The 14,374-nt window shown below is 43.3% G+C and overlaps 1 protein-coding gene across 1 annotated transcript in view; it reads right to left on the bottom strand.

The window, feature by feature from the left end:
• Positions 1-13,595, bottom strand: part of AVL9 (AVL9 cell migration associated) — a 36,879-nt gene extending 23,284 nt beyond the window's left edge. Inside the window, exons 1-4 of the mRNA XM_033165361.1 lie at positions 13,460-13,595; positions 5,210-5,330; positions 2,484-2,569; positions 129-200 (exon numbers count right to left, since the gene is read on the bottom strand). Coding sequence (XP_033021252.1) covers positions 129-200; positions 2,484-2,569; positions 5,210-5,330; positions 13,460-13,579 — 399 coding nt within the window. The 5' untranslated portion in view covers positions 13,580-13,595. The remainder of the gene's footprint in view (positions 1-128; positions 201-2,483; positions 2,570-5,209; positions 5,331-13,459) is intronic.
• Between the last annotated feature and the right edge of the window lie 779 nt (positions 13,596-14,374).

The following is a 14,374-nucleotide window of genomic DNA, read 5'->3' on the forward strand; positions in this document are numbered from 1 at the left end:
GCATTTTTCTGTTTACTAGAATACGATTTTGAAAGAAAGCCCTTATCTTGGATTTTAACAGGAGTGTGCCTAACATGAAAGAAAGATCCCCAAACAGGCTACTTCTTAGGCATGTAACTATCTCTTACCAGCTGACTTAGAACACAGACACTTTTCTGTACTGTTTCTCGGGTGATATCTGCTTGCCGTACTTTCAAGGCCTTTGAAAAAGAGTAAGAGAGAACAAGCTTTTACTGTATTTTTACACATCCGCCTTCAAGGAACAAATACTCATTTAGCTGCAGCATTCATAAAAACAACTGAGCACTCTACAAAATAAAAAATAGGACAGGCTCTGCCTCTAGGCATGTTGTCTGATAAAGCGCTAGGCACATTATGGAGAAAGGAGAAGGAAGGTAAAAAGAAGGGAGGGAAGGAGGGGTCAATAAGGAAAAGCCAAAAGAAAAGATTTGCTTTGAATACAATAATAGAAGAGGAGATCCATCCCTTTCCTATACACTGTCTACACTTTTGGCACCCCAAGTAATCCTATCAACTTTAATGTATTTATGAAGCTTCCACAAGTTTACATGTGAAGACATACATTAGTTGTGAAAAATAAGGCACTTCTCCTGTGTAAGAGGAATGTTGAAGCAGATAATATCTGTCAGGAAACCCCCCTCCCCAAGACAGGTAGCATCCCGGGAGTGCTTGCAGTACAGGGAGCCGCCCCCTTTGTTCACCAGTTCGTCATCTCCCTCCTCAGCAGGAAGCGACCATTCCTCCAGTGGGGAGGGGGAGTTAGAGGCAGGAAGTCGGCGCAGGGGCTGTGAAGAGATCGCAGAGCCTGAGCACCAAGGGGGAAGCAGGGAGCAGGGACATTTTCCCACGCTCCGAGTTCGCGGACAGGAAAGACGTGGAAGGGGGAGGCGGGGGTTCAGGATCCCGCGCTTTTTTTGCTGGACAAAGAACCGGAAGGGTTCATTCCTGGACTCTGCAGAGGAATGAGATGGACGTTTGAACTTTTGCTCCACTTTAAATATCTGCACAATAAAGAACTTAGTTTTAGAAGTTCTGCGTTTGGCTGATTTCTCATGAGCAACCACTGAACGTCCTTACAATATCCTTACAGGGCAAACAATCCTATGCATAGATCTACCAATTCAAGGTCAGTGGAGCTTACTTTCAGGAAAGCATGCATGGGACTGTGAACCTAATGCTCACACGGGCTCATTCTTGTAACGCTAAACCATGGTTTTGCATCATGTGTGAATTGAGTCACAAAGTCAGTTGCTTTCTTAGCCAAAATCACACAGTACCACCATATAATTCACCCAAATTGCACAAAAAAGCAAGGGAGTGTAGATGCCATCAGGTTCCCAATGGACAGATATGTAATATAAGATCTGTTTTTTAAATGCAGAAATAGTAGTAAGTGAAGACAAGACCAGTAAAATTATAAAAGCCACAGTGAAATAAAACAGTAGTTCCATTGCCATAAATCTTTCACTGTAATATCCTGTGATATCCAGTTAGAGTTATGAAATTGCTGCAGAGGTTTAACAGACTATAAATGCTGCTGGAGTATGACAAGGCAACAATATTAGAATATAAATGAGTAATTTAGAAACTCATTATTTTAAAACTATCATTTTATAGAAAGGAAAAATGGTCATACAACTCGAGTTACATCTGTTAAGTTAAGATCTAATCAGTTTCTCCCACAAAAGAAAGACATATATTTACAACTCTATTTCTAAACATAAAACCCCTGGAAAACTAATAGTTAATGCTCACGGCAAACTTCCACCTCCTTCATCCAACTGCTAATTTAAACATGAATCAACAAAATAATCTCTATCAGCTTCTCTGGGTTTATGTAAATAGAGGAGTTAGTCATCCAGTAATGCAGCAAGAGGTTAAAACACATATGACTATGTGTTAACTTTTGCCAATTCCGCATAGCTCATCAGTCTTTCCTGCCATTGTTCTTTTGTTGGGATTTCCTCATCCTTCCATATAAACTATGTGGGAAGGACAACCCTGACTTCAAGGAAGAATGGGAACTTTTTTACAAACTATTTTAAAAAATCAATAAAAGGACTTGGACTCCTTGGCAGGTTTTGAATAAACATCCACAAATTTATTAGTAGAACATATGATAGGTAGGCAATGATATGTACAACTTTATAACGTGCAGAGAATAATATGTACAGAGGCCAATATGAAAAGTCCCTCGACAATTGCCAAATGCTAAGTGCAACAATTCACAAGAACTGAAAAAAGCTCAAACATATGACAGAGGCTCTGTCATAAAAAGCTTCAGGAAGAATATTACTCTGCATCAAGGGACTCAAAGACTTAATGTTCACATTATACCAATATCTGCACCAATACTTTGTACAAATGGTCAAATTGGGAGGATGCCAAACTGGAGAAAGCTACCTAAGTTCCTGCACAAGATCTTTTTTCTTTTAATGTTCACACAATTGCAATATAATTACCTTAGCTTCAATCTGTCTGTAGCATGAGACACCATACACCGTACTTCGATCTCCGCTTCTTGGTGGCAAGTGAAAAAACACAGTGTCTGAAAGAGGAACGAAATGGTCTTACCATTCACTAGAGGTATGAAGTTTCTACAGTATTATCCTGCTCGATATCACCCTAAGAGCCAATTTGGAAGCTAGCCTAACATGTCCAGAAAAAAAACCAAAATATTATAGTGTGGAATAATGGGTAGAACATGGGTCTACATGTGTATTTTACATTACCGTGCAAAGCCTGCTCAAGCTATTTTACTGCCCTGGGGGAAATTAATTTTGTTTATCCATCAATGGATCTTTTTGTAACAGCCAGGAGTACACCTCAGTCAGCAGCAATAAGAAACTGTATCTTGCAGCTGCTGCTCCCTATCCCATTCCAGGGAACTATAAACCTGCTGCCCAAGAACTGGCTGGTTAGTTGAAATCCACAGGTGAAACTTGGCACCACCACCGTTCCTTGACTCTTGACATCCTCCTCTCAGAATCACCGGGTCACAATGCTGCAATGACAGCAGAAACCACAACCAGCGGCCTTTCTGTCAGCCTGTGATCCAAATTCTGTCAATAAGTCTCTTTGTCTCTCTCCTTTCTTGGCTTATTTCCTTCTGGCTGGTAAGGAGAACTACTCCGGTTTCTAGGCCCTAACTGAAGCTTTGCCTGAGGCCTACCTTTTTTGGCCATTCCTCAACTTCACACCTCCACCACCCGTGGTTTCCTTGGCTTCCAGCTTTTCATTATGCAGCTTTCTTTACTGAACTTTCTTTAATTCTTTCTAGTAGCACCTTAGAGACCAACTGAGTTTGTTCCTGGTATGAGCTTTCGTGTGCATGCACACTTCTTCAGATAGCTTCTTCAGGTATCTGAAGAAGTGTGCATGCACACGAAAGCTCATACCAGGAACAAACTCAGTTGGTCTCTAAGGTGCTGGTATCTGAAGAAGTGTGCATGCACACGAAAGCTCATACCAGGAACAAACTCAGTTGGTCTCTAAGGTGCTACTAGAAAGAATTTTCGATTTTGTTTTGACTATGGCAGACCAACACGGCTACCCACCTGTAACTGAACTTTCTTTAATCACTCTGTTTGTTGACCAGCCAATCTCCCCAGCCCTGCCCCATAGGACAGCCTCCTTATCACCTGCTTCTTTTCATTCTTCACTGCCTCTCATATTCTCCCCAGGGTTTCTCTTTCTCAGGGCTCATCCACACTTCCACTTTCCCTCAGAAAAACCTGCTCTTCAGCACTGAATCGGATCAAATGTCCATAGAGTTTTTCACAGACTTACCAGTATGTCTGCTCCGATTCAGCAGTAAAGAGCAGGTTTTCTTGGGGTAAGTGGCAGGGCAAACAGAAAACCGCTTGGATCCATGCACCCTTCCTTCAGTCCCTTTGCCTTCACTCCCTCCCAGGATTTCCCAATCCACCACAGCCACCCGTATGTCAGGTTTTAATCCTAGCCAAACTGACATTTGCTTTCCTCACAGAAGATGGACAGCAAACAATTTAAGTTTCCTGATTAAGTGAACATTCCAAGCCCCACCTTCCGCAAACTTAGCTAATCAGTGTTAGAGCCTTTATTGTCAGGATAAGCCAAAAGCATACTTCCTGCCAAATCTGAGGCAAAAAAGGTATAGAGAAAAGTTTGCTAATAACTTGCTTGTCAGCTACTCTAAGAGCTGGCCAGGATGGGGCTCCTGTCCACCATCTCTCACTCCCACTTCAAATGAAGAAAAAAGCTGCTGACCAAGGTTCTACAGATATAAAATCAAGCTTCTTGTGATCAACTGGATTTATTGTTTTCAATTGTCGGTATTAATCGGCAAAGAACATCAAGCTTGAATGGCAGCCTTACAAGAAGAGAGCACTTGCTCTAAGAACAGCTGTCTTACACTTTACAGCTGATACCCAGGAGAATGCTTTCAACTGAACAGGTCTGATTGCTTTGTTGCTATGATAGCTTTCTAACCATTACTTTTGCTTTTACCCAAACTATGCACTAATGCTTTGTTGCCATAGGAACAGATTGGCCTGCAGCTGTGTTTTGCCTTTGCATTTGGGGCTGCGACATCTAGGAATGTTTCACTTGGTGCAGTTAGAAGCAGGTAAACATTAACTAGTTAGTGTGTGCCCACTAGTTTATGTACTAAATTTGTGTACGTCTGTCGCCTTGCCTAATTTATTCTCGGTGGAATATTTTGCGCTTTACCTTTGCACCCGCAGGAGCTAGAAACCCGGTTTCTATAAAATAAAAAAATGCTGAGATTTTCAGGGTGCTGAATTCTTTAGACAATGTGTGCTTGTTCATGTAATCCACACAACATTGGGCCAGGGGCGGAGCAAGGGGGTGGGATGCCCTGGGTTCCAGGGGAGGGGGTGACACTTGGGTCCCGGGGCAGAGTAGCTTCACCCCACAGCCTGCTTGCAAACCTGCTCACAAGCCGCGGAGCAAAGCTGCTCCACCCTGCGGTCTGTCCGGGTCCTGCCCAGCGGCACCGCTATGTCGCAGCACACATGCGCAGTGCATTATGCACACTGCGCACACGCCGCTGCGTATGATGCATGAGTCGGGCGCAGCGATGCTGCGCACGTGTGCCGCCGCTGGGTCCCCGGGTTTCCCGCCCCAGGTGACCGAGCAGCTCGCTCCACCACTGCATTGAGCAGAACCACCCCAAATGACTCCTTACCTTCTTGATAGTTGTGAGCACCATCCGGCAATGCTAGGAAAGGCAAGTATTTCCATTCTTCTGGCAAACTGGGATTGTCGTGGCCTTCTCCTGGGATTAGGGGAGGGTAAGAGAACTCAACCTGCAAACAGATACGTTGCGTTCAGTGAATTGCTACATTGGAACAGAGGAGTGACGCACCAAACCCAGCAGCCAGTAACCTGATATCTAAGTGGTAAATGGGTAAAGGTAAAGGTAAAGGGACCCCTGACCATTAGGTCCAGTCGTGTCCGACTCTGGGGTTGCGGCGCTCATCTCACGTTACTGGCCGAGGGAGCCGGCGTACAGCTTCTGGGTCATGTGGCCAGCATGACTAAGCCACTTCTGGCGAACCAGAGCAGTGCACGGAAACGCCGTTTACCTTCCCGCCAGAGCGGTACCTATTTATCTACTTGCACTTTGACGTGCTTTCGAACTGCTAGGTGGGCAGGAGCTGGGACTGAGCAACGGGAGCTCACCCCGTTGCGGGGATTCGAACCGCCAAACTTCTGATCAGCAAGCCCTAGGCTCTGTGGTTTAACCCACAGCGCCACCCATGTCCCTGAAAAATGGGTAAGCAATCCCATTTTTGCGCTTCTTTTCCCTAAAACAAATAATTGTTCCCATCAATCCAGTCAACATGGGGGGGGGGGGAACGTGAAAGTGTAAGACATTAGGGATGGTGGGGGATAATGGATACTGCATTGGGCATCCCTTATTTAAGGAAAATTCTAATTATTAATGCGTATCAATACATAAAACAAACCACCTGACACCCAATCCTCCATAAACCTTTGCTTATTGTACATATCTCTCTCAAGAGATTACCAGCTAATGCAGCGGTCACAACAACTTTACACTTGTTGAAAGCTAGAACATGGGAACATCTATAAAATACACAGAATGAAATTCAGTGATAACAAAACACACAGGCAGTATTACTGAAGAGACCAAATTCATTAAGACACATTATAGCTTACAGTGGTACCTCTGGTTATGTACTTAATTCATTCCAGAGGTCCGTTCTTAACCTGAAACTGTTCTTAACCTGAAGCACCACTTTAGCTAATGGGACCTCCCACTGCCACTGCACCGCCAGAGCATGATTTCTGTTCTTATCCTGAAGCAAAGTTCTTAACCTGAAGCATTATTTCTGGGTTAGCGGAGTCTGTAACCTGAAGCGTATGTAACCCGAGGTACCACTGTATATTAAATGGCAAATATTGTGAAAATGTAGTTAATTTCTCAAAATAGCAAGTGAGGGGGGAGTTCCTCCCATGGTGTTGCCCTTTGTACTCAGTAATGGAACATTTTAGATTGTGAATTTTAATTCCTAAGAGCACCTCTACAACTTAAAAAAGCAAAATCCTCCAAAAGGTGTTGAAATAGTTTAATATTTTTAAAGTAAGACCAATTTAGGGAATTATTGCCATGTTAAGGTGTGGTCAAAGTCCAAGTTCTCTCAGGCTCTTACACACACAAAATAACATGACACTGAAATTAATGAGCCAGACTCTGCTTGCAAAAAACTCTTATCTGTTCATCAGACCCCCCTAGTTTAAGAAGGTCCACAAGATGTGGGTTGACTATGCTCCTCCCAAAATCCTTTCCTGTTTGTTGCCTCTAAATTCCACCTAAAATTTCATAAAGATATAGCTTTGTCATTCTTTTAAAAATGTACCTCAGTACACAAAAAGTAACTTTTTTTATTCAATAAAATAATACAATTAAGAACTATATTTTATTTTTTAAACCACAGAGTAATGCAGGTATGCAACAGCTAACAAAGTCCCCGTTTTCAGGAAATCTAATTTGGGAAAATAAATGGATTCAAGGTGAAAAGCCCTAGTTCTTTGCAAGAATCATCATTCAACGATAATAGCTTCAAAACAAAAAGCTCATCAAGATATGCAACTTCAGCTAAGATTCTACCACAGATCTCCCTAATCCAATTTCAAAAGTAGATGACCTCTTTCTTCCTTATGGCATATTCACAAAAGGCAGTTATCCAAATGGGAAACATCAGTGTCACAAGGTAGGCATCGGAGCAGAAATTATGACACTTCTCTCTAATTGGAGCAATTTGCTAGTCATCTGGGAAGAACTTTATTCCATGTTGTGTCAGGAACATATTTCTAATTCATAGCAGGGACAGTAACCCATGGAATACAGAACTCAAGAATGCCCCAGAAATGACTGAAGCCTAATTATGTGACCATTTTTCTGTCTTGTCAGGATTGAATCAAACTGTAGGCACAGTTTGTTGTGAGCATGCCCAGTATTTTTGCTTAACTTTTGAGGTTTTTCTTTGTACAAATGGGTACACAGGAGAGAGACTTCTTAATACTTCTGCTGCTATTTAAAAAGGTTTCTTATTTTTAATTATCCGTTTGTTTTATTTTGGAATTACATAAGCCACCTTGTGTCTCCCCCCTCACCCTGAAAAAAGATGAGATTTACAACAAGTTAAGTGAAGTCTATTATGTCTTAATTTCACATTATGCTTATATTTGAAATGATGAGGAAGAAAAATTATGATTTCATAAACTCTGCTCATCAGCTCTGCAGGACAATTTCAATTTATCCTCCTCCTTATAAGGAATCTGGTGCCTTATGCAATGCTAGCTCTAGCTAAGGCTAGTTATCACAAATGACGAGGCACCCAAAGGCCTAAAAGGTGCTCAACCAATTGCAGAATCAAGCTAAACATGAGTTCAAACTGGAGCTTTGACAAACAATATATTGTATATTTTTGTTCTCAAGGAATGTTGTCCAGAATTGCTTATAAAGCAGGTAACCTTTACATCTTTAGGGAAATTGTGTGACTGAGCAGAAAAGAAAAGGGAAAACATTAAACAATGTGTGTTAAGAATTATGGCGAACATATTATAGTAGCCCAACATCAAAGTTCCTGCCACATCTGGAAAAATAGTTGCCACAAACTAGTTACAGAGAAGAAATATAATTAGTCTTATTAGTGTGAGGAAGCAAGGCAGCTAATGATAGTTCTGTTACCTCTGAGTTAAAAGGCTACTTTAGACACACCCAAGGTATACCCTGTGGGATTTCTCACTTTTTGAAAAACAGTGTGTACCTTATAACAAACAGCATTTGATATTCCTTTCAGTTTCAAAGAATGGCTTGTCCTGTGGCAAAAGGGCTGCTATTTGGGAAATATAAGCATAAAGCACCATTGGTGGCATGTAGTTCTTTGGAATCATAGAATTGTAGAGCTGGAAGGGGCCCTGAGGATCATCTAGTCCAACCCCCTGCAATGCAAGAATATGCAACTGCCCCATACAAGGATTGAACCTGCAACCTTGGCATCATCAGCACCACACTCTGAGCTATCCAGGACTCAGGAAGGGAAAGCTATCAAAAAGCTAATAATCTATGTATTGGATGGGAAAGGGCAGTATAATTTAATCAGTAACAAATGGTCCCTCTGCAAGGCAACCATCACTTGACATCATGCCAAACCATCAGCTACTGTAGTCAGTTTCTGAGAGAAGTTCAACTGCCTTCCTAGAAAAAGTACTGGAACAGGACTAAAGAAAGGAAGTGCACTCTGGCTTCTGCCATCAGCTGGGGGCTCTGGGGCCACGGGAAGCTCACCTACCCAATGCCTATCAGGAATAGCATAAAGGCAAGGACACCAACTTGCTCCATCCATCAGCCACAGAAGGAATACTAAGAGGAAGATCACTTTTCTCCTCCATCATGCCTAAAAGACCACTTAGCTGCAGCTGTCTGTGAGCCTGGGAGTGCAGATACATTGGGGGGGGGGGAGGACTCTCTGGCCCCATCCATCAGTCAAAGGAACAAGAGCCCATCACTATTCAAGCAGTAACAGAACCAAGGCACAATCAGCTTGCCCAAACAGGATATACCATATTTTTCCGTGTATAAGACTAGGGGTTTTTTTAACCTTAAAAATGTCAAAAATTTGGGGGTGTCTTATACATGGATACATCGCCTCCCATTTTCTTAAATCTGAGTCCCCCCAAATAGGGGCGGGGTCTTATACATGGGGGCATCTTATAGACGGAAAAATATGGTATATGCTCTCTTATAGATCACTGCCTTGTTTTGGCCTTGATGAACTGATCTCTCTTCTGCACTTTTTCTCTCTACTCCCTTTTCCTTATGGGCCCTCTCTTTTTTAGTTTGTAAGCCTAAAGCAGGGGTGCCCAAACTTTTTTCAAAGCGGGCCGGATCTGATGAAGTGAACATGCGTGAGGGCCAACCAAAGTTGTTGAGCTTTTATAAGGATTTTAACCCAGGACATATACTGCCAATTAAATTGACCAGCGGACCAGATTAGGCCCCCCAAATGGACATGGGACATGCCTGGCCTAAAAGAAAGGCCTGTCTCCTTTTCTGCTTTTCTTTTTCTATTCTGTGTGCTGCTTTGAGAGACAAAAACTTCCTGGAAAGTAACAATCTGTGTGTTGGACGGGAAAAGTTGTTATGTTTAATCTCACTGTAAACATGTGGTACAGTGACAATAAAGTATTTCTATTCTAAAGTATTTCTATTCTATTCAAAAGGCAGAAAAATTTAATAATTAGTACCAAGTAACCTTGCTGACGAAGCTCCGTATAGTTAAAGCTATGGTTTTCCCAGTAGTGATGTATGGAAGTGAGAGCTGGACCATAAAGAAGGCTGATCACCAAAGAATTGATGCTTTTGAATTATGGTGCTGGAGGAGACTCTTGACTCAGAGTCCCATGGACTGCAAGATCAAACCTATCCATTCTGAAGGAAATCAGCCCTGAGTGCTCACTGGAAGGACAGATCCTGAAGCTGAGGCTCCAATACTTTGGCCACCTCATGAGAAGAGAAGACGCCCTGGAAAAGACCCTGATGTTGGGAAAGATGGAGAGCACAAGGAGAAGGGGACGACAGAGGACGAGTTGGTAGGACAGTGTTCTTGAAGCTACCAAGATGAGTTTGACCAAACTGCGGGAGACAGTGGAAGACAAGAGTGCCTGGCGTGCTCTGGTCCATGGGGTTACGAAGAGTCGGACACGACTAAACAACAACCAAGTAACAAATCTGATGGGCAACAATCACTTGGCTGGCTGCATCAAACAGTTAGGTGCTGGGGTCAGTTTCTGAGAACTGCCTTCTTAGACCTGCCTTCTTAGACACAGTACTGTCTCCACTGAGTAATAAACAGTGTTCACAGAACAGAATAATTGTATTGTATAGCTGGAAGGGACCCTGATAATCATCCTGGACCAGGCATGTTCAAATTCCGTTTCAGGGGCCTAATCCCGCCCGCTAGTCGATTTAATCCGGCCCCGCGGCAGTATATGTCCTGGGGTAATATTGTAAAAAAAGCTCAACTTTGGTTGGAGGGAGAAAACTTGTTTCCCAAGAAATGTCTATAAAACATTATCAAACTGTGCCAATTTGCATCAGTCAATTAAGTGCCCACCAGGAAGAATGTTACACAAGTCTGAGTGAACTTAACATAAGAATACACACACACAAAGAATCAGCCAGCCTGTGACCAAATCCCAGGCAAGTTTACCCACACAAAACTCCCACTGAGTTCAGCAGTGAATTTTACACCCTAGTCAACGTGCTCAGGACTATGAAGTTTAGCCACATTTTTCAAAATCAATTTTCTGTCTTTGTCCATTCATAATCATTATTTACATTTAAAACGGCTATCTAAGTTGAGAGATACCTTTACCTGATAATACTCACAACTTGTTCTGCCACTTCTCTTCAGATCTACCTGAAATTTTGCACCTTCTGCTAAACATACAACCTTTTGAGTCTGAAACCTGAGAAAATCTTTTTTTTCTAACTGAGTAAATGTTCCCATGTATAAGTACAGCATATTAACTACAGCTGACAAACTGAGTCATTCCTTCTTTACAAACTAAGTTCTGTTGATGCCAGACAAAGTAATCACAGCCTCACCCACAAAGCACAATATATTATTTAAACAAGGTCAAACAAAAAATGACATAGTCTATTCATAAAGCATGGAAAAGAAAAAGCCCTAAATCACACATACACATATTTATTACACTGAAGTTCAACATGTCCACCTTGAAGGAAGCTCTCTTGAATTCAGAGCGCATACTTCCAAGGTATAGATCTTTGCCATAGAAATGTGCTTCATCATAAAAGGCCATACCTGAGTCTCATAGTATGTAAGAAATGTATTGCAGTTCAAGAAATGTACTTTTTATTTGCAGGTTAAATACTGCAAGTTAAGCAAAGGGGGGGGGGGGACAATAAAATGAAAAGAAGAAGCCTCTCTAATAACTCTTCAGCTGATGCCATGCTAAGTAGTATCACACTCTTTCACTTGCTACTCGGGTTTTATGGCCACTTTTAGGTACTCTATATATATAAACATATGCACCCAATGCAGGCACTAACAAAATTTGTCCTACTTGTGGACTTAAAAAAAACTTCTGATGGGCAACTGCTGGAAACAGGGTACTGAACAAGAGGGAAAACTGACTGAAAAGCCAGGGTGGATAAAAATCAATGATTAAAAAAAATAAAAAAATCAGATTTTTAAAAATAAAATGCTTTTGGAGGAAAAAAATCTTTCTAAAGATAGTTTTCTGTTTAAGTTACATTATAGTCCAAAGGTTATTCATCAGGAAATAAGGATTTGTTTTAAGTTTTTCATGTGTGCTAAAACTCAGTCTAAGTTTTTTTTTAACCGTTTAACCACATCAGTTAACAAACATGGATTTCTATGCTATAATGTTATTGTTTTACTTAAATAAATTGTTTAATTTGTTATTAAGGAAATGATTGTTTTTCTCCTTCCAATAAAGTACAGCAGAAAAGGTGTCCAAATATAAACAGATAACTTATTAAACCTCACAATAATTTCATAATTATCTGTCTATTTCTAATAGTATAACCAAATCAGTAATTTTTGATGTAACTGTCAAAATTACTCTGAAAATTTATTATCTGGTTGTAAATATTAAGATTATACCAGCAAGCATGAGTCTTTCTGTAAAAAAATGATTTAAATCAAGTCTTACTGACTAGTGATTTAAATCGTGATTTAAATCGATATCATTTAAATCAAATCCACCCTGGTCAAAGGTCATCTTGTCTAACTTCAGCAGCAGGGAGAGCTCTGTGACAGAAGCATGTTTCGAGAGCATTCATTTCAAATGACAATCCTTTAAAGTCCCTTTCACTGCCCCTGCCCCCATTCCCTTATTTAATGCCTTCCACAAGCAGATACAAAGATAATTCTGCCAACTTAACCCCAGGCATATGTGTCTAACGCCACAGAGGTGAGCCCAGACCTCATTTTACTTACCTCCATGCAGAGGACTGCATGGCGAGTCCTATAGCATTACTCCCTAGTAAATATGTTTAGGATCATTTCACAGAATGATAGAATTGTAAAGCTGGAAGGGGCCTTGAAGCCCATCTAATCCAACTCCCTGCAATGCAAGAATATTTCGCCCAGTGTGGGACCTGAACCAGCAACCCTGAGAGGAAGAGTCTCATGCTCTGTTACAGACTGATGGTAGCTATCCTTCCTCAAACAAGTAAACTAAAATCTGCACTCCACAGCCAACAAGGAGCATTCACTGAAAGGTTGGAGCTGATCGCTCTACTGTTTCGTTCCCCCATAATAAAAGTATTGCAGGGTGGTGGTGGTGATTTCTTTCATTATTTGTTCAATTTTCATACCGCCCTTCATCCGATGATCTCAGGAGGGTTCGCGGCGTAAAAATGCAAAGTCGAATCAAATCAAGGATGTCGCTGTAATGCACATTTCCTCAGATGCTAAAGCAGGTGTGTAAACAGGACCAGCCTGGGCGAACAGAAACCCTGCGCTTGGAGGGTTTTTGTGTTGTGTGTGTGGTGTTTTTTTTTTTGGGGGGGGGGGACAAAAACCATCAAGCGGTGTGCAAATTATTCACTAAATAAATAAATAGTCCGAGCGGTTTAAAAAACAAAACTCGCCTTGCCCAAGGCGATAAGGCTCCTCCACAAATTGTTCTCCTTCTTGGCTGCTAACCAGAAGGCTGGTGGTTGGAGCCCACCCAGGGTCGGCTGTGGGCAGGATCCGTGCACTGCAAGGGGTTGGTCTAGATGACCCCCGGGATCCCCTTCCAAGCCTACGATTCTCACGCGTGAAAGGGGGAGGGAACCTCGGGTGACAAGGCTCAAGGGAAGGAGCGAGGAGAGGGAAGAGAAGAGAAGAAGGAGACCCCTCCTCACCTGGCAGCCCTTCTTGTGGTGGAAGCCGACCACCGCGATGTGCAGCACGGGACCCCTGGAGCCTCCGCCGCCTCCGCCTCGGGGGTGCAGGTCGCCCTTGGAGCTCCCCCTTCGCTCCATGAAGGAGCCCGGGAGCGGGAGCGGGAGCAGCGCCGCCGCCGGAGGAGGAGGAGGTTGTTTACCGGCGGGCTACGGGCGCCGCTTCCTTCCGCGGCCGGCCTCCCCAGCCCGCCGGCGCCCGTCCTCTGAGCATGCTCCCTGGCCGCCGAGCACGCCCCGTAGCGGCCGCCGAGGAAGCCGCGCCAGGGGGGCCTCTCGGCCGGGCGCAGAGGGGCGACAGACGCCGGGCGCCGCGGAGGGGAGAGCGGGGCCTGCCGGCAAGGCCTCAATGGCGCGCGGGAGCAAGGGCCGCCTCACGGGCGCGCGAGGCCGGAGAAGAAGAAGAAGGAGGAGGAGGAGGCGGCTGCTGCTGCTGCGGGGAGCCGAAGGGAAGCTGCCAAAACAGGGCGGCCGCCTTACCCGGTTACCTCAGGATGGTTCCTCCTGGCAACCGGCGGCCAGGGCTCTGTTCTTAAAGGTGCAGCCCGCCGGAGAATGCCAGGTCCCCCCCAAACCTCAGCGCTGAGCCCAGTGCAGTCCCAGAGGAAAGAGAGAATGAAGGAATGAATTTATCTTTATTTGCGTCAGCCATCGGCCATAGCAATAAAACAACAATACGTTATACAAATAACAGAAATAAAAAGTCGATTATATATAAAACACACTTTAGGGTCCTGAATCAGCAGCAGTCAAATAGTGGGCCTTATTCTGATTGCCCCCAGCTAAAAACCTTGCAGCCTTTGCTGTCATCTGCTCATGTTGATCTTCCAAGAGAAAGGACACTGTGGCAGTGGCTGGGCGACCAGGAATGCACAA

The sequence above is a fragment of the Lacerta agilis genome, chromosome 12, assembly GCF_009819535.1.
Source record: "Lacerta agilis isolate rLacAgi1 chromosome 12, rLacAgi1.pri, whole genome shotgun sequence".
NCBI lineage: Eukaryota > Metazoa > Chordata > Lepidosauria > Squamata > Lacertidae > Lacerta > Lacerta agilis.